This window comes from Grus americana, chromosome 7 (genome assembly GCF_028858705.1).
Source record: "Grus americana isolate bGruAme1 chromosome 7, bGruAme1.mat, whole genome shotgun sequence".
Lineage (NCBI taxonomy): Eukaryota > Metazoa > Chordata > Aves > Gruiformes > Gruidae > Grus > Grus americana.
Window position 1 is genome coordinate 15,709,137 of NC_072858.1, and position 17,641 is coordinate 15,726,777.

At 61.9% G+C, this 17,641-nt stretch overlaps 1 protein-coding gene across 3 annotated transcripts in view; it reads right to left on the reverse strand.

Annotated features, from left to right (window-relative positions):
* Window positions 1–17,641, reverse strand: part of KCNIP2 (potassium voltage-gated channel interacting protein 2) — a 48,027-nt gene that overhangs the window by 14,905 nt on the left and 15,481 nt on the right. The window contains exon 1 of one of the 3 annotated variants that reach the window (XM_054832181.1): window positions 7,621–7,832. The exons of the other annotated variants lie outside the window; for them this stretch is intronic. Coding sequence (XP_054688156.1) covers window positions 7,621–7,738 — 118 coding nt within the window. The 5' untranslated portion in view covers window positions 7,739–7,832. Of the gene's footprint in view, window positions 1–7,620; window positions 7,833–17,641 lie in introns of those variants that run through there. 3 annotated transcript variants of the gene reach the window in all.

Consider the following 17,641-nt stretch of genomic DNA (forward strand, 5'->3'; position numbering starts at 1 on the left):
CACCCCCAATCCTGCCTGCCCCATGCACAGCCCCTGACCCAGCTGAGGCAGGGACAGCCCTACCAGCCCCGGACAGGCATCAATTAGACTACTGATAGCAATCTGCAGCTTCATCTAATATTCATCTGAGGCTGGGCTACACGGGTGGCTCTCCTGCCTTTTACCTCCCCCCCCACCCCTCCTCCCAGCTGGGACCAATTGCTCCATGCTGAATTATTGATGCTGCACTTCAGCAGCCAAAATCAATAGCATTTCTCTTCACCTACCCCCTCCCGAGCATTTGGCTGAAGCAGGCTCTTGGCAGGGGGCTGGAAGCCCCCCAGGCAGCTAGGCAGCACGTGTGTGGCTCCACTAGGAGATGTTCAGGTCTGGGGATAGGCACGGTGGAATAGGGCAGCAGTGGGGTGACATGGCCCACCAGTGATTAACCTGCTGGTAAACAACGCCAGCTCCAGCATTGATCGCCCCTGGAGCTCCTAGAGCACAGAGCACCCATGGGAGATGCTCCACTGCTGCTACCAGACAGCAGCTCTGGCTGCGCAGGACAGCACCAAAGGGACAGGGCGAGGGGGTGCAGGCAACCAGCACTCCCATCCAAGCCCTTGCTCAGAGGAGGGCCAGCTCCAAATGGAGGATGGGTTGCTCGGGGCCTCATCCAGCTGAGTTTGGGAAGCCACAAAGCCTGGAGATCCCCCATGTTGTCCCTCTCCCCTACGTGGTCCCCCCAGGGGCAGACGGCATCTTGCTGCAAGATGGTCCCACCAAACCCTTCCCCAGGCTAGGGCATTTTTCCAGTCTTCTCTGGAGATGCTCCGTCCCCAGCCCATCACTGTGGAGGCACGACACCTCCTGGCTCAACCCATCCCCGGGACACCACCAGCACAGCCTGGGCAGAGAGACAGCCGCAGGCAGGGATGGGGCAGGGAGAGTGCAAGGCAGCAGCTGGGGCAGGGGAAGCGCGGCAGGCGGTATTGATGGCTCCGGAGCGGGTGGCGGGGCCCCGTGTCCATTAGCAGACCTGAGCCATTAGTGTACAGTTTCAGGCTCTTTGCGGTCCCTGGGCTGTCACTGCTGGCCCGGGCACAGCTCATAAACAACCCCCAGAGGGGACTGAGCATCTCCCAGCCCCAGACACTGCCTGGGACCTTTCCCAGAGAGCAAAGTCTCCTACCTGCTGCCTTCCGAGTCGAGGGAGGGTGACCCATAGACACAAGTCTATGGGACCAGGTAGGATCCACCCAAGGGTACCGAGGAAGCTGGTGGAAGTGCTCACCAAGCCACTTTCCATCATTTATCAGCAGTCCTGGCTAACTGGGGAGGTCCCAGTTGAGTGGAAGTTAGTCAGCATGATGCCTATCTACAAGAAGGGCTGGAAGAAGGATCTGTGGAACTACAGTCTTGTCAGTCTGACCTTGGTGCCAGGGAAGGTTATTGAGCAGATCATCTTGAATGCCATCACATGGACAACCAGGTGATCATGGGTTTATGAAAGGCAGGTCCTGCTTGACTAACCTGATCTCCTTCTATGACAAGATGACCTGCTTAGTGGATGGGGGAGAGGCTGTGGATGTTGTCTACCTGGACTTTAGCAAAGCCTTTGACACTATTTCACACAGCATTCTTCTGGAGAAACTGGTTGCTCAGGGCTTGGACAGGCATATGCTTCGCTGGGTTAAAGACTGGCTGGATGGCCGGGCTCAAAGAGTTGTGGTGAAGGGAGTTAAATCCAGTTGGTGTTCCCCAGGGCTCAGTACTGGGGCCAGTTCTGTTTAACATCTTTATCAATGATCTGGACGAGGGGATTGAGTGCACCCTCAGTAAGTCTGCAGGCACCACCAAGTTGTGCAGGAGTGTTGACCTGCTTGAGGGTAGGAAGGTTCTACAGAGGGGTCTGGACAGGCTGGATCCATGGGCAGAGGCCAACTGTATGGGGTTCAACAAGGCTCAGTGCCGGGTCCTGCACTTGGGTCACAACAACCCCATGCAGCACTACGGGCTTGGGGAAGAGTGGCTGGAAAGCTGCCCGTTGGAAAAAGACCTGGGGGTGCTGGTCGACAGCTGGCTGAATATGAGCCAGCAGTGTGCCCAGGTGGCCAAGGAGGCCAACAGCATCCTGGCTTGTCTCAGAAACAGTGTGGCCAGCAGGACTAGGGAAGTGATGGTCCCCCTGTACTCGGCACTGGTGAGGCCGCACCTCGAGTGCTGTGTTCAGTTTTGGGCCCCTCACTACCAGAAGGACATTGAGGTGCTGGAGTGTGTCCAAGGAAGAGCAACAAAGCTGGTGAAGGGTCTAGAGCACAAGTCTGATGAGGAGTGGCTGAGGGAACTGGGGTTGTTTAGCCTGGAGAAAAGGAGGCTGAGGGGAGACCTGATTGCTCTGTACAACTGCCTGAAAGGAGGCTGTACCCAGGTGGGGGTTGGTCTCTTCTCCCAAGTAACAAGAGATAGGACAAGAGGAAATGGCCCAGGCAAGTAGCAGCCACACAGGCCAAGGGGTGGCCCTTGCCTTGTCCTGCGCCCGTCAGCAGGGGTGCTGCAGGGGCTGGGGGGCTCTCTGCCTCTCCCCTCTCTGCCGTGGCTGGGAGCCAGTGTGCTGCAGAGCAGCCGCAATCAATGCCACCGAGTTTGGTCCAAAGCTTCAGGCAGCTGCACAGGGAAGCAAAAGCACAGGGAAGCAAAAGCACAGGGAAGCAAAAGCACAGGGAAGCAAAAGCACAGGGAAGCAAGGAAAGCAGAATCTGGGGGAGGCACCCCTAAATCACCAGCAGAACTGGGGAGGGGGGCTCCAATCTGGGCACAGTCAGCGTGCCCGCCCCCCCCCCCCCCGCCCCGGGCCTCACAGGCAGGATGCAAGGCACTTAGCTCAGCCCCTGCCTCAGTTTCCCTCCTGGCATGATCCGCCCAGAAGCACTGCCGCTGGAGCACAGGGACAAAGCAAGCAGTTAAGCAGCAGTGAAAGCTTCCACCCACCATGCTTTCCTGTCCTGCAAGCAGGTTTGCAGGGCCAGAGGGAGAGACCCCCCTGTCTGTCCCCTCTTTCCCCGCCCCCAGGCACAGCTGACCCACAGGTGCAGCCCAGGGGTGCAGCCGAGGGGTGCAGCCCAGGGGTGCCCTGGCACAGTTCGTGGAGGGGAACTGGCATTTGCCACTGCACCCAGCCTCTGCAAAAGCCAGCACTGCAGATCCAGAGCAGAACATCCCGGAGCACGAGTGGACCAGGCAAACTGCCTGTCACCTCCTCACCCTGTGCATGCCCCAACACCTGGGGCCGGGCACGCTGCAGCATCCCTCAGATGGGTGTCTGCAGGCACCAGCAGGGTCTGGGCAGGGCTGGGCAGACCTTTCACACAACCATCAGCCCTGGGAGTCCCAGGAGCACCCAGCCAAGTGGTCCTGACCTCCCTCCCACCAGGCACAGAGTCCCTCGAGCAGATCTGGGTTCCACTGAGCGTGCCTCACACACACCACTCAGCATCTTGCATGGCCCCTCCCCAGCCAGGCAGCACCGCCTGTGTCCCCCCACCCTAAAAGGCCCCTTTTAGGGGGCTCTGGGAAAAGCCAGGATCAGGGAGTGCAGCAGGGACCCATCCTGCCCAGGCCTGGCTGCTCTGCTGGTGCTGAGTCTGACAGCTCATGTTTGTGCTGTTCAGGGTGAGGTGACCACGGACCCTGGGGACACCTTGCTCCTGTAGAGGTGCTGGAAAACACCCCGGTGCCCACTTGCATGCTCACACGCAGTCCCAGTCCATGGCACCCCAGCACGCACTAAAGTCACCACCACGCAGCAGACACCCTGCCAGCCCTGTCCCCTCCCCATGTCCCCAGCCACTGGGACCTTGCATGGAGCAGACAGGACACCCCGCTCCTCACACCAGGACCCCCCTGCTCGGCCCTACGAGCAGCAGATGGACACCGAGTCCCAGGACTCTCCCATGGATACAGCACCCTCAGAGCATCCTTGGGGGCAGCTCTGGACACCCACCGGCTGCCCCCCGTGTTCCCAGAGGAGCCAGCACCGCCCGCGCCCGTTACCTTCCAAGGACACGGGCTCGAAGAGGCCAAATTGCTCCAGCACCTTGACGAAGAGGACCAAGACCACCAGCACCGCGATCATCTCAAGGCCTTCCAGGTTCATGGTGGGGGTGTCTCATGGCCCCTCACCCCCCCACCCCCTCCCCACCACAGTCCTGGAGCCCCCTCACCCCAGTGCCGTGGCTGCCGGAACACGCATCCCCAGGGCCCCGAGGGGGGATCGGCTGTCACCCCTCTACTCAGGGGTGCCCGCCATCAGCTGTGGGCGAGCAAGGGGTCAGCACGGGGCTGTGGCAGGCGGCTCGAGCAGCCAACGGCCGAGAGCTCAGGCACAGCAGGGCCGTGCCTGCGAGTAAGAGCAGAGAGAGGCCAAGGGAGGGAGGCGTGGGGGGGTGGCGGGGATGGGGGGGCCGGGGGGGAAGGAGGCATGCCCTCCCATTCCAATGACACCACCTTCATCGATTTGCTTAATGCAGTTGCTAAGGAAACAGGCCACAGATATTAAAAGGCACTCAGTTCCCAAGGGGGCACACACACACGGGGAGGGGACAGGACGCTGGGCACTGACTAAACATCCAGGATGGGGATGACTCAGACTTGTCCTCTGTGCCCCACACGTGTGCCTGCCCCATGGGGACCACCGTGACTGAGCAGCCCAAGGTCCCCACAATCCTCTCCTGGGGAGGGTCTGGGGCAACAGGTCCAGCTGCCCCATTTCTGAGCAGGCAGATGGGTCTGGCTGTCTCACTGGGAGAGCCAAGGGGAGACGGGGAGCAGGCTGGGGGAACAGGTTGGGAGCAGGGGCTGCCATGTAGGATGCCTGAGACCACTGCCAGACCCGCAGGCAGCACAGCAACAGGCAGGAGAGGAGGCGACGCAGGGGCTGGGGACCCGGCGGGACCAAGGGACCCAGCCAAGGTCACACAGCAGCTGGAGGCAGAGGGTGAACCCAGGCGTCCACGTGCCTCAAGCACACATCCACACACAGCCGACGGGGCTATATTTAGCTCCTACGCTTTTTTTAACAGCATCCCAGCCTGGCTGCTCAATCACAGGCCACAGGGACCACCAGGGAGCCAGGCGCCTGCCAGTCCCAGCCCCATCACCAGGACTCAGCACCCCTTGGGGTGCACGGCTTCCCCCAGGGATGTCACTGGCACTGCCCATCCCTGGGTGGATGAGTCCCACATGGGGCATGAAGCAAGACCAGCCCCAACTCCAGCACCAGTGTGGCAGGCAGGGAGCAGGGCTGCCCCCCACCCTGGCCTGCCCCCCCCCATGAGCAAGGCTGGCTGCCCCAGGTACAGGTGGGGTGGCCATGCCCCGGCTATGGTGCAGACCCCCTGCCCAGCTCTAGGGTCCTCCTGCCCCCACAAAGGGCCCTGCAGACAGGACTGGAGCAGAAAGCCTTTTTCTCCCTGTTGTCTTTGTGCTAGAGGTGGGGGGGGAAATACGTCACCAGGAGAAGAAACATCACCCCGGGACACCTGTGGGGGAAAGGGGATGGCAGAGGTCCTGGCTAATGCCCCAGAAGGGCTGCCCCACACCAACCTCCCTCCAGGCCCAGGACCCTCACCCAGGCCCCCGTTCCCAGCCTGGGAGGTTCCAGGTTTGTCCCCTGGCAGGGGACAGAGAGGGCTGGCGGCTCAGTCCCAGGTCACAGCATGGCTGAGCTATCTAGCGGCTCCGTGCCACCAGGCTTGGCATCTCCTGCCTGCCTGGGGTGTGCTCCCAAGGCTCTGACGCCAGCAGAAGATGCCAGCAATGCATCAGAGGCGGCTTGGGGAGAGAGATGAAAGTCCTCCCCAGGGAAACATCCCTCAGGCTGGAAGTTTTCAGACCTGACATTTCCTTTTCTTGGAAAGAGGTGAGTTTCCAGGCACTGAGCCTGGGTTTCACCTGGCTGGCTCGCAGCTTTGCCCCCGAGTCAGTCCCCTCGGGGATGGGGTGGCACAGACCTGTTGCCTTCTCGGAGGAAGTTTTCCACCAACGCCAACTGCATTTTTAAAGCCATTTTCCTTGCTGGCCCCCACTTGCACCCCATCCTCTCCTCAAGCCTCCAGCTGCTCCCAGGGCCGATGCCTGTCCCACACGCCATGGGGCTATTTATGCAACCTAATTCTGGCCAGACGCAGCAGTAGAGGAGCCCTTCCAGCCTGAGCCAGGACCTGTTCCAGCAAAGAGAGTTTGAGGCAGCTCCTCTGCAAAGCAAACCTGCTCAGCCCATGTGAGCGGACTGTCATCGGCCCCTTGTGCGTCTCGGCCAGCACTGTGGGATGCTGGGGCCGAAGGGTGCAGTGGCAGGTCAGCCACCAAGCGACAGCTTCCCCACCTGCCCTCGTGCCCTTCCTGTGCCAGCCAGCCTCCCCGGCAGAGCAACAATAAATCACCCACCGGCCGCCGTGTCAGGATTACTCATTTCACGCTGGAGCCGTTAATAAAAGCCCTCCCTGTTCGCTGCCAGCACAATGCAGGATCCCACCACGACTGGCACAGGGACCCAGAGCCAATCCCACATCCCAGTGCCACACACTGTACTGGAGCCCAGCTTCCAGCACCCCCAAACTCACCAGGGCTGCTTGCTCAGAGCACATCCTCCCGCACTGAGGGCAGCTCCAAACGGGCTGGGGGTGTCGGGGACCACCCCCTTGGCTCACCCATGTCCCCAGGGATGCTGCTCCATGTGGAGCTGTCCCCAGGATGGAAGAGACGCATGGGGACCACACGTGGGGCTTTGCCCATGGAGCCAGACCCACAGATGCCTGCAAGGGATGCTTGAAAGGCCATCCAAAACACACACACCCCACCAGAAGTGGGACAGGGCTTTGCCCCCCATCCTGCCAAGAGGCATTGCTCCCAGGGGTGGCTCCTCGCCCCTGCAGCCAGCCGGTGTTTGGCCATGCCGTGGGAAGAGCCACAAGGTCCTGGCTGAGCTGTGCAGGGAGAGGTCGCGTGGATGGATGGAGAAACGCATGCCCGGGGCAGGAGAGGCCCCGCACATCCCCAGACACGTGGCACTGGTGCCACCCCTCCTGCCCTGCTGCTTGCTTTGGGGGTCTCACCCTGGAAAGCCCCCGGCACACACATCCCACTGCAGTGGGGCTTGGAGAGACCCTTCACTGGCGAAACCGGGACCCCTGCCACATCCCAGAGCTCCCCAACATACCAGCTGAGGAACAAAGACGTAGGTCATGCCCAAAGGGACCAAGAGCCCCAAAATGCATGTTGAGGCCCCAGCATTGGCACCAGGCACCCCCCACAGAGCGGGAGGGACCGGGGAGTCCATCTGCGTCCCCATCCCGCAGCGAGGGGCAGCGGTACCCAGACACTGGGAGCACAGCGGAACCGGATGCCCCCAGAGCAGCCCTGGGCAGTGCCGTGGCTCGGCACACAGCGGAGCAGGACTGGGGCCAGGAGGAACAAACAAAGTGACTGAGGAAGAGATCAAGGTGCCCCAGAGATGCCGAGAGGGGCGTCCCTGATCCCCCTCTCCCACACCAAGCACCCGGCTCACCTCGCCACCTGGCTTGTGGAAGGGGACAGGATGGGCCAGTGTCACCCTGTCCCCCCATGTCCCCAACCCCGTACCTTCGATGCCACTGATGATTTTGAAGCAGCGGGTGGTGAACCAATAGGAGATGAGGAGGAGGATGGCAATCAGGGAGGCATAGAGCAGGCTGTCGTTGTGCAGGGATGTCCTCTCCATGGCTCCATCCCCTGTGCCTGCTCGCGCCCCCCACCCAGCCCCGCCACACTATCTGGGGCAGCCCTGTCCCAGCAGTCCCCCCGCCAGAGAAGCCGGCCACCTCGGGCAGGGAGGTGGGGGGGGGGGGGGGGGGGCGGGCAGGCAGGCAGGCAGGTAGGTAATTGGGAGCATTGTGTGAGAGCCAGGCTCCCAAACCAATTACCTTAATTGTACTCAGGCAGCACATGGCAAACAGTTAAAAATAACCCTCCTGGCCCGGGGGGGAAGTGGGGGTGGAGAGTGGCACCATCAGCCAGGAGAAGGAAGCAGGGGGCAGAGAACAGAGGGGGCTCACTACACATGTGGCTGTGTCTCTGTGCCATGAGGCCAGCAAGGTATCGCCACAGCCAAACGGCTGCTCTGAGTTTGCTGATGACCCCGGGACCCTCAGGGCTCAGCCCCTTGCTGCCACCCCACAGGAGGAGCTGGGAGTCCTGGAACTGGGGCTCCCCAGGGAACGATGCTGCAGCCCAGGATCGGCAAACGCCAGGATCTCTGCTGAGATGTCTGTGCCCATCCTTGCTCCAGACACTGGGCCTTGGAAGGAAGGTGTCTCTGCAGCCCTGCCAGCCCAGAGAGCTGGGTCTGGCAGAGAGGCACCGGCATCTCATCCCCTGTGCCCCAGCACAGCACGTCCACAGGGATGCCTGGGATCAGCACCTGCTTTTCTCAGCTCAGAGTCACAGGCAACCAGCCCGGTTCCTGCTCTGTGATGCCGAGTGCACTTGGGCAATGCCACTGTGGGTTTGGCCGCGCTCACTCACAGACCCCAAACCCCACGGGATTAGCTGCGCCCATGCCTGAGACACCTCCACTCCCCGGACTGCACTCAGCCACACTGGCTGCCCCATGGGACACGTGGCTGGGGGACAATGCTGGTCCCAAGTATTCCTCCCCCACACCTCTTTGCATACAAGGTATCCCATCCACACCCCTGCAGCTACAGCCAGGGGATGTGGCCCCCCGGTGTGGGGTGAGGAGCACAGCATTACCCCAGCTGTGCCCCTTTCAGGGCACAGAACCCAGGCGTCTGGGTCCATCCTCCTCTCTCCCCCAAGACTGGCTGCTCTGAACATCCACAGGGGACACAGGACAGGGTGGCAAAGTGACCCCGGCATGCGCCCACGGCTCAGCACTGGGGCGGGCGGCAAGCCCTGCAACACCGTCCCAGGCACAGCTGTGCCACAACAGGCAGCCCACCGAATCCACGCCACCCGTCCCACTTTGGGCTGTGACAATAACAGCCATGAAGTGTCCCCAGCCCAGCCACCCCTGCCCCGGCTCTCTGGTGCTGCCGGCAGCACAACCCTGCCACCCAGCTAAAATTAACCACCCTGCCAGCCATATGCTGTGTATAAATAGAAGTGCCCAGGAGCAGGGTTTCTTGCCCAGAAAGCAGCTCCGTGCACACAGCGTGCTGCGGGCACGCACGGGGCAGCACCCAGAGCTGTGGGGTAGCCAGGTGGCTGGTCCCTGTCCCCGTCCTCCCAGCCACTGCCAGCAGCTGGGCATGGGGACTGTCCTCCACTGCAGGATGGGAGCAGATGGGGAGGGAGCAGGGCAGTCACCCATCACCAAGGGACCTGTCTCTTCAGGAGGAGACCACGCACCTTGACCACGGCCAGGCTCTGCTCGGGAGCCACCCACGTGGCTACCTCTAGGGTGCTCCTAGCCTGGTGCTGCAGGGTGCTAGGACACTACCCCCCCCAAAATGTGCCATGGGACCAGCTGGGCCACAGCAGAGGTGACGGTCCCTGGGCACAGCTGGGCAGCAGATGCCCAGGTCCCTTGAGCGCTGCCGACCTGCCAGGGGAGCAGCCTGATGGATAGGAGCCTCTCCTTTTTTTTTTGGTTCTCGGGGCCATCATCCATTAGGGAGAGTTAAATTTAGGTTACAGCTGATCCCTTATTACCTCCCTGCTAATCAGAGCGCGAGCAGATCATTAATAAGCACATTAAAATATTGGCGAAACGCTATTTTTGGGAGGTGAAGTCACAGTTTTAATCTGGTTAATTGATTGAGTCATTTCTCTTTCCCCCCATCAGCGACCCGTCCTTGGCTAGCTCCCCAGGGCACCCAGCCTGGAGGGCACCCCACCCCAGGGCCCGCCTAGCCGGGCACCCAGTGCCCTCTGCAGTGAGCTCTATGGGACCTCCTTCATCTATGCAGGGAGGGCAGAGGGGCTCATTGCCTACCAAAAAGGGGCCGATGGAGGAGGATAGTGGCTGGATGGGGGACAGCATCCTGGTGACCCCTGTGCCACATGGACCGGAGCAGCGGCTGGGGAGGAGGGGATGCTGCAGAGGGGAGAAGGCTGTTCAAGCCCTACGTCCCACTCCCTACCCCAGCCTTAGTTGGGCACGGAGCTGCCTGGGTCTGGGTTTCACCCCATTTGGCTTGTCCCAGTGCTTGGGAAGACACTGAGAAGAGGGTGAGCAGTGGTAGCTGGTGCCACAATACCAGCCATGCCCTCTGCATCCATCCCAGCCCCATGCACACCCAGCGGGGCTGCAGGGACAGCACGGGGCTGAGCTCTTGGGACCGCTCCGCACCACACATGGCCAGCCCAGAGACCCAGTCCCAGGGGGACACCGGCTACAGACCCAGCCCCACAGTGCCCAGCTGCAAAGCCCAGGACACCAGCACAAGGACCTGCAGGACATCTGTGCAGGTGGTGGGAATGGGAGCACCCTGAGGTCCCCTTCCCATCACTGCATCACCTGCAGCTCTGCGCCTCACACCCGGGGCCAGACTCAGCTGACTCATCCTCTGCCCCCTCCGCTCTGGGCTAGTTGGCCGGTACCTGATGGAGCCAACTAGCGGGGACGGACCCGGCGCTGCCTGCGGGCACACCCAGCCTCTGGAGCCTGGCATACCGCTCGGCCTGGCCCATGCTTACCCTGGCATCTCTTCTCCTTTTGCCATGTTCTGGGCTGGCGTGGAGCCCTGAAGGGCCCACGGGGCTGCGAAGTGATGGGAAATGCCCAGAGAGAGGGTTTTCCAGGGCCAGGTGACCCTCCATCACAGGGCTCGGATCCCCATGGGCAGGGAGGTGGCATGGCAGCTGGGCATGGCTCATAGGCGGACACTGCTCCCGTGTCCCAGCCCCCAGTGCTGTGCCGAGAGCATCCCCAGGATGCCCCTGCCATCCCCTGGCCCCAGGGACGGGCGCAGGCTGGGGAGACCCAGGGGCTTCCCTGGGCAAGAAGGGGACAGAGCCTGGGATGGTTTTTCCAGGCAGGCTGGGTCCTGGTGAAGGCGGTGCAAGTCCCAGCTGCCATGCTGGCCCAACAAGGCCTTCGCCGTGCTCCTGGCATGGCATGTCCCTTCCCAGCCCAGAGGGGCAGCCTGGGGGTCCCTGGCGGGGCCAGGTCATGGGGAAGGGAACCTGCCCCTGGCACAGGGACACGGGGACGGGGGAAGGAGCCAGGCACCCAGGGTCCCAGCGCACACCGACACATGACAGCCTCCCCGAGATGTGTCCATTGGGGTCACGAGGTGGCTCTGGGCTCACACGCAGCTGGCTGGGCTGTGCAAAGGCTGGCAGGGGGACGCGGGTCCTGCCACGGCTATGACAGCAAACTGAGAGCACACGGCATGCAGCTCTGTCCCCAGGACCAGGTAGCATCCCAGGATACGAGCACGGGTGGATGCAGGCACCAGGGTGTGCCCCTGCCCCAGCCCACGGGCACACCCAGGGCTTCTCTGGCCGGGTGGATGGAGGGCGCAGCCCTGACCCTGGCAGAGGTGGGTGCCTGGCACGGCAGGGAAGGGTCAAACCAGCTGCGACTTATTTGCACAGCAGTTTTTTCATGCTCCATTCTGCACCAGTCCCCTCCCCAAATAACATTCCCGTCACCCCAGGTCCACCGGGGACCTGCAGGGGCTTTCATTGCCTCCTGTAAGCATCTACAGCTTTGCCCCACATGGAGCCCAGTGCAACTCCTCTGCCTGGGGCTGGATTGCTCAGCACCACTCAGCACCCAAAGAGCATTTCCCCCCCTCCCCAAATAACCCCACAGAGCTCACCAGACAGAGACTCACTCCCACGGAACAAAGCCCCCCGTGCCCCCCAGGGCAGCACCTACCTTGGGAGAGGGTCCCGGTGACAAACTGGTAGAAGAAGCGGATCACCCGGCCCAGCTGCCTCTTGCAGCGCTGCTGGCAGTGGCTCATGGCTTCAGCTCACAGCGCTGGGGAGGGACCCAGTCGCACCCCCTCCCAGCCGGCAAACAGCCCCCCAGCTCCTCCAAGCAGCAGGCGATGCCCAGGGGAGGACAGAGCCTTCCTTGCCCGGAGCGAGCCTGCGGGCATCAGCGGCAGGTCCAGCCTGGCGGAGAGGGCACAGGCAGCGCCCGGCAGCGCGGCAGCTGCCAGGCCCCGCTCCCCAGCGGCAGGCAGCCAGCCGGGAAGTTTTGTGCTGGGATGCTCCTGTGCAGGCTGGCTGGGATCCAGAGGGGCTGGGGGGCTGGCGGCGATGCCCCTCCCAGGGCTTAGGCTCACAAAAGCTGACCGCAAGCTCGGAGAGGGAGCAGGGTGCCCGGGCAAGCCCACCCCCCCCACCAAGGCTGTGCCAGCCCGCCAGCCCCCTCCGTGCAGCAAAGTTGCAGGGAGAGGTGGGGAGTAGCAGCAGAGGGACGCTTGGGGCCGGGGAGCCCAACAGTGCCAGCCAGCTCTCCAGGAGAGGTGGATGGACGCTTCCCTGGCTGGCAGAGCCCCGGGTTGCCCCTGGCTCCTGGTCCGCCCCTTGCTACCAGCTCGACCCGGCACTTCACGCCCTGGCTGGCCGGGAACCAGAGGCAGGTTGGTATGGCAACCCGCAGACTCCACAGGTCCCACTGACCAATGAGGCACTGCTGCATCCCAGGGCCGCCTCTCTGCAAGAGCAGGGAAGGATGCTCCTTCCGGAGGGGATCCGGCACCAAGAGCATCCTGCATCCTTGGGCATCAGCCCTCCGCTCCCACTATCAAGCACTGTGAGCATCCTGCATCCCCGGACATCAATCATCTGCTCCAGCCAGCCGGTGCGGCGAGTGTCCTGCATCCCTGTGGCAACAGCCTCCAGCACTGCAAGCATCCTGCACCCCTGGGCATCAGCCCTCCGGCACTGCAAGCGTCCTGTATCGCTCGGCATCAGCCCTCCGGCACTGTGAGCGTCCTGCATCTCCAGGCATCCGCTCCTGCTCCCGCTGGCTCCACACAGAGGAGGAGACAAGGATCGGTGCAAGGATGGGAGAAAGAGGTGTCAGACTCCCAGACCACCCAGTCTCAGAGCTGCTCACTCCAAAGCTCAGCCTGGCAGCGAGTTGCTAGCTTGCACAGTATGTCAGAGCCAGAAGACAGTCTGGCGTGTGGCGGCAGTGGGATTTCCCTGCTCCCAGAGGCAGCATGAGATGCTCTGTGCAGACTCAAGATGACATCCCTTCCCCAAGTCCCGTTTTCCCAGCTGCAGTTCTCTCTCCACATTGCATCCACACCCCACACCAGCAGGATCTCTCAGTTCTGCATCCAGCCAGGCTCTATTATCTCATAAGCTTCATCTCTTATTAATGGGGGAGGAAGCGAACAAAAAGGGACCTGATGGAAATTATAGCTTCTGCTCCCTTAGGGATGGGAAAGGGGATGCAGGCGTGATCCAGCCAAGAACAGTCAGACTGCTCAGCCCCTACCAATGCCTCAACAAGGACCCCCAAGGGAAGGGGCAGGAGACCCCCAGGGGTTGGTATGGGGCAAGCTCACACCCTGCTCCCCAAAAGAAGGGCCATCCCCTCCAAACCAAGTCCTCTCTGTCTGTTATACTGGCTATGCCTCTGCAAAGGGGGGCAGCCCCCAACAGAGAGCCCCCACACCATGGCGGGCAGTGCCCCAGGGTGGGGGGGACTGGCACCAGGGGATGTTGCACTGGTCACTGCAGGGCTGAGCCAGGTTTGGGGACACCCTGCAGCAAGGCACAACACCCAGCACAGCAGGGGCTTGCAACCCTACAATAATACATCCACAAAGCCCCGGGCCAGGGAAGGGCTGCAAGGAACATCAACCCCACAGGGGAAAGGGGACAGCCCGGGCCAGCCAAGGCAGAGCAGGCAGCTCAGTGGACACAGAGGCACAGATGTAGGGACAGTCTGTGAATACAACACCTGGACTGAACCTACCCCTTGCGGACCACCCACCCCCAGCCGAAAGCTCAGAAATTTGGGCTGCCAGCAGTGCCCAGTCCCCTCCCGCCACCTTCCAGGGACAGATCAGGGGTTTAGGACTCTCGTCCTTATCTACAATATCCAGGAGCCCCAATCCTGGCTCAAACCCACAATACAAACACACGGGGAGTTTCTTGCAACAATCAGATCCCATGAGCTGTGGCTTATGACCAAAGACCAAGGCCAAATCCAGCAAATGCAGAGCTCCCCCCATGCTGGGAGAGAGGGACAGCTCCACAGCATCACCACGGGGACCAGCCAGCACACCTCAGCCCAAGGTGGCCGCAGTATCCCAAAAGCCCGTGGGATACAGGAGAGGTGGCAGAACAGCCACAGGAGGGTGCCAGAGCCCACAGGACGTGACAGCAAACAAAGTTTGCAGATCCATCCCAAAACCACCACTCAGCTTCTCGGGAGCCAGATCCCACCTGGCCTGGAAAGGTTGCTCCATCCCAGCGTATCCTGGGCAGGCGGGAAATGCAAGTACCATCCTGTGCACCCTGGTCGTGATGGCCATGCAGGACAGGGGAGCCCATGTTCCCCGCCCATCAGCACATGTAGACCACCCCATGCCAGCCTGCAGGGACACCATGGGAGAGAAGAGCCTGGCACCAATGTTACTCACCCCACCTCCAGGCTTGTCTGCCCATCAGCATCCCTGGGTGCTACAACCAGTCCTGAACTGGAGAGTGATTCCCAAAGGAGCATCACCCCTCCAGGCTGGCCCTTGGCCCTCCAGAAAGGCCCTCGTGCGCTGACACGGGGGCAGAAGCTCTTGGGGACCATGTGGGCTGAGCCAGGGGACTGTCCTCTCCCCCTGCACCCAGCAACCCACAGCAGGTATTTTGCAAGGACGGTGCATTGCAGAGAGACATGAGCCAGCTTGCTCCCATCCCAGAGCTCCCTCTGAGCACACGGTTCCCCAGCTGGCACCAGGGACCATGCGTCTTGCCCTTGCAGAAGGGCAGCAAAGCCACTTGGTCACTGACCCACCTCCTCTCTGGCAAGACAAGCAGGAATCCAGCAGAAATCAAAAGCAAGCCACAAAGCAGGGCTGTTGAGCTCACCCCTACACAACCTTTCTTGCTGAAGATGTCCCCTGGGTCGCAGCCACCATGGGTGCCACTGCAGGGTGCACCCTGTCAGCCTCCTGCCCTGCCTGTGGCTCTCCCAAACCTGCTCCCCCCATGAGGATGCCAGCGGTCCCCCAGCCCCTGGCCCAGCCCCAGGGGAACTCCAGCCCCCACAGTGCCTCACAAGGCAAAGGACATCATCTCCCAAAGGGATATTTTGAGCCAGCCTGTGTCCCCAGAGCACCTGCTGGGCCCCCCAAAGGGGACATGACATTGCTGGAGCTGCGGCGATGGGAAGGAGGAAGACGACAATTCCAGGCTCTGTCTCCAGCTCTGCTCCCCCTACATGCTCTGTCTCTGGCCAGGGGAGCAGCTGCCCCACACCTCCCAGTGCCGAGCCTGCACTGGGGACCAGCCCAGCTCCCTGCTGTAGGGTGTCAAAGGCAAATTCAAGGAGACTGGAGACCAACATTGTCCCCCGCTTCCCTGACCCCAGTCCCTGCTGCCTGCCTGTGGGCTGTGCCAGGACACCTCCAGCCTGGATGCACAGGAGTCCAGGATGGACAGCACAGCCCACGCAACGCCTCCGTGGTGTCACGGCCCGTGTGGTGCCACGGTCTGACCCACGGTCTGTGCGGTGCCACGGTGCCGTTGCTGCTGCCTGACGCTAAGAGGAGCCCCCGCACAGCGCAGCAGCAGCAGGGCCACGGGGAGGTGAGCCGGGGACATGGTTCATTCAAACGGCTGCGGCGGCTGATGGCACACGGGGGACAGGAGGGGACACGTGCAGTTCTGTCAGAGCATGCAGGCAAGCGTGGCCACACGGGCACACGCGTGCGTGTGCAAGGATGCACGGGAACCGTGAAGCAGACACGCGCCACTATAGTCCGCTGGCAGTCCCTTGCAGGCTGAAGGGATGGCACAGCAGAGCCATCGCTTCCTTCCCTGCCCAGGTCCTCTCCTCCTGAGATGGCTTCTTGGCAGACACATCTCTCCTAAGCCACCGACATCTGGGCTGGTACCTGCCGCAGGAGTGCTGGGGGCAGGGAGCAGCCGGGGGAATTCACGCTGGTTCCTGGCCATGAAATATTCATTAGCACAGCCGCAAAGAGAAGGAGAAAAATAAAAGATAAACAGAAGGGGGGGGCAGACACAACACTTGCAGGAGACTCCACATGGTGCAGACAAGCCCAGGGGAGGCCTGGATCAAGGTCTCAGGGCCAGCACTTGTGTGTGGGTCCCCTGGTGCCCATGCAAAGCTCGTCCCACTGTCACTGGTGTTGTGGGCACATGAACATCCCCAGAAAACACATCCAGGAGATAGCCATGCTTGAAGGCAGCCACATGCTTGCATGCACACCCAGCATGGGCAGGGACACCCTGGGATATGGACATCCCCAAGGGGCACCACACTGGGCTGGTGCTTGGGGCCCGTTCCTGCCTGTACCAGCCCTGGATGGTGCCCAGGCTTCAAAGTGTTTCAGCCCAAGCCACACACCCCAGGGACAGGACCAGAGCAGGGCTCCAGCCCAGGGCCACCCCAACCAGGGCATCAGGGGGCTCTCCAGAGTCATCCTGGGGCTGGAAGAGGGCAGACCCCTGCAAACAACATCTCCCTTAAGGAGGAAGGGCAATCAGGGTGGGAAGGAGGCATATTTCCATTAATAAGGTAGGGCAGTCAGGGTGGGAAGGATGCAGAGCACCTTGCAGCCCTGTGCCGAACTTCAAGCCACCACTTGTGTCCACAGAGACTGGGGCAGATGCCCTATTCTCTCTGTCCCTAAATCCCAGCAGGGCCACACACATCCCAGCAATGCCAGACCCACGGCTGCTTGGGGGGACACGGAGCAGCTCCTGGCTGGAGGGAGGGCTCAGCAAGATTCACCCCAGAGCCAGGGCACGCCGGGGGACGAGGAGGAGGACATCCCAGAGCAGGGTCTATGGGAGCTGTGAAAGCCCCTGGTCCCAGACATACCATGTCAGGGCGGGCATCTCCGTGGGAGCCAAACACCGCTGTCATCCAGAAACAGGATCAACACAGCCAGCCCTGCGTGGGGTCCCACTGCCGCTCCTGCCTCCTCCCAGCCCTGGGGACCTGCAGCCTCCGGGACTCGGGGAAGTGCTGAAAACCTGATGCCAGAGAAAGTAAATAAGGCAGCTAATGAGGTAATTTGCATAGCTATTAGCAGGCAGGATTTGCAGCAGCTCTGACATGGGATGTGTTGTCACTGCCAAGCACAGCCCGGGGGCTCTGCTGGTGCTTGCAGAGGGAAACACACACCACAACCATGCTGTACAGGCCCACCGCAGGCGCCCACCACCCCACCCTGCCTGCCTCCCGGGCCGGGGAAGTGGCAGAGACAGGAGCAAACCGAGCAAGGAGGTGGGAGGAAGGCTCGGAGTGGGGCAGCCAGCCTGGGAGGAGCGGTGTGCTCTAACCGTGAGCCCACACTGCCTTCAGCCATGCACCCCGGGGCTTGGCCCTGCAACGTACAGAGCATGGGGCAGCACACAGCTCCTGCCTTGCCAAGGCGCAGAGAGCATCCATGAAAGGATGAGCTTGCAAAGACCAGGGGAGACCTGCTGGCAGCCC